This window comes from Trachymyrmex septentrionalis, unplaced genomic scaffold, assembly GCF_001594115.1.
Source record: "Trachymyrmex septentrionalis isolate Tsep2-gDNA-1 unplaced genomic scaffold, Tsep1.0 scaffold21, whole genome shotgun sequence".
Taxonomy (NCBI): Eukaryota; Metazoa; Arthropoda; class Insecta; order Hymenoptera; family Formicidae; genus Trachymyrmex; species Trachymyrmex septentrionalis.
The window spans coordinates 580137-582513 of NW_017305288.1; the positions used below are offsets into that span (position 1 = coordinate 580137).

Consider the following 2377-nt stretch of genomic DNA (forward strand, 5'->3'; position numbering starts at 1 on the left):
TATACGATGGAATCTGTACTCACCCGGCGCATCACGCGAAGGGAGAACGAAGATGTCTTCATTTTGGTGGTAATCCTGGCAGCTTGCTACGGGATGTAAATCGGGATGGTGTCCGGGGTCACCTGCCTCCGCCAGCGTCGTTGCCTTCGTCGCAGCTCTCGAACGGAGCCGAAGCCGTTCTCCCGCGTTCCGTTTCCGCCGTTTGTCGCGACGCGAGATCGTCGTCGGTGATCCCCCCGCGGTCCGTCCGGCAGTTCTATCCGACCCGGATGTCAGCTAGAGTTAGCAACCCGGAACTGGCGAACTGAGACTCTCGTGGCTATCACGATGGGACGGACAAAGTTGCGGAGTGCGCGACGCGGAGTGAGAGAGAGAGAGAAAGAGAGAGAGAGGGGCAGAAAGAGAGAAAGAGAGAGAGAGAGAAATAGAGAGAGAGATAGAGAGAGAAGGGTAGCTCTCAGGGATGGCTGGAAGCTACAACTACAGGTGGTCGCGCGTTGTTGACTAAATCTTCGCGCCGATCGTATCTGTCTGCTTCTCTCTCCTTTCCGCGCGCTCTTCCTCTACCCTTCCTTCCTTCTACCCCTGCCACTGCATCTTCCCTGCCGCCGCTCACCTACCCCCAGTCGATTCTAATCCAGCGCACACCCTCTCACACGTGCGAGCGAGCGCACGCGCGCTCCCACGCGATTTCCCCGATTTTCTTCCATTCCATTATCTCCATCCTGCGTTCGTCCGTGTAAAAGGTAGATGGAAAATAACGAATCGCAACATTTAAAGGGCTTCTAAGTTATCCTCGATAATTGTTTGAGAAATTGCGTGTATCTACGTTAATGATACGAAGGCAACATCCAAATCAAATATACATTGACTAATGCTAAATTACTTTCGTTTATCGGCAACTTAATCTCTCCTCTCTCAATTATATTATTATTCGTAATCTCGCCACGTTTAAGAATTAGAATATAGCCTTAAGGATCAATTGGGAAAAGGTCCAAACTATATAACGTAGTACGCTGCTGTGACTATGATAGGGGAACCACCCGATGCCGCGCTCGCGCAAACTCACCCCGGCGCCATACTGCCTTGTCGAAGATTGCGCCCCTCGTTCAAGGCCACGAGACTTCATGGTAAAACCGATGCGTCGATATTTCGTCCGTCGCTCGATGGGTGGAGACGTGGTCTATATTCGTGGAAATAGTTGCTAGCAGTCCATGTCGTTCTACTACTCATCTTCTTCGTTCAACATTTACCTCGGGTTTCAATCACGAATATTACAACTGCTACATGATCGATTTTAGTTCAAATACGCAGAACGAAGATTTGACACACGAAAATATCTGAAAAAATTCAGCTAAATAGAGATTTGAAAATAATTTAGTTCGACCATCAAAATAATTACGTAGCACGTTGAAATTAATTGCTAAAGTGTGAAAATTGTCTGTAGCATATTGCTCATTATATTTGAGTTTCCTACGTAACTATTTTGATGATCCAACAAAATTAATTTCCGATTTGTATCTATATAAGCTAAATTTTAAATTTTCACAAAATCGTTCTTTTCATATACGACATATTTATTTTAGATTAATATCTAATCGGATTATTTTTAAATTATAACTTTACGCAATTACTTTCGTAACTTCATAATTTATACTCACAATAATAATTACGTCAGTTATTATTTTTGATAGGATGTTACGTCCGGACCGAGGTTTTCATATCCCGATATTTTATTTCCTGTTTTAGGGTCAATGCATCGAAGCAATTTGCCCAGGGGTTAGGAGATCAAGTGTGCGTTTTAGGATTGTTCGGTGGGGAGAGTAGGATAGTTGGTAGGGAGGGTGGTTTCGAAGCCGGTGCCGAAAAGCTCGCGAAGTTTATAGGCTAGTCTTCGCGGATCACTCTTTTGAATGTCTCGGTAGTCGGGGAATTGATAATTGATCTCCAACGGTTGGAGTGAATACCCGTTTCCGTTAGGTGATGTTACCGCTTTGCTCTGGGTTAATAACTGCGCCAAATTTTGGAAGTGTGGGAAAGGGTCGTGGTTTGAATGAGTTGCTGTTTTTATCTGATACCTCAATCTCTTCTCTTTTACTCTGCGGCCGCCTTTGGTAGGCATGGAAATAACGCGGTACAATTATCGCGAACCCGAAAAATTGTCGTCAGACGGGGGCCACGCTATTGGCAGCGACAGTCGTGACAACCCTTCGGATCTCGTCTTTCTTTTGAGGAACTGTTATTTAGACGAGGGGCCACGCTATTGGCAGCGACTGGTCGTGACAATTCCTCAAAATACTCTCGAAATAAGAATTTTCCGTAGAACAGTTTAGACAGGGGCCACGCTATTGGCAGCGACAGTCATACCGTTCCCGGA

At 45.6% G+C, this 2377-nt stretch overlaps 1 protein-coding gene across 1 annotated transcript in view; it reads right to left on the reverse strand.

Moving 5' to 3' along the window:
* Positions 1-62, reverse strand: part of LOC108747987 (neo-calmodulin-like) — a 52229-nt gene extending 52167 nt beyond the window's left edge. Inside the window, exon 1 of the mRNA XM_018485926.1 lies at positions 24-62. Coding sequence (XP_018341428.1) covers positions 24-62 — 39 coding nt within the window. The remainder of the gene's footprint in view (positions 1-23) is intronic.
* Between the last annotated feature and the right edge of the window lie 2315 nt (positions 63-2377).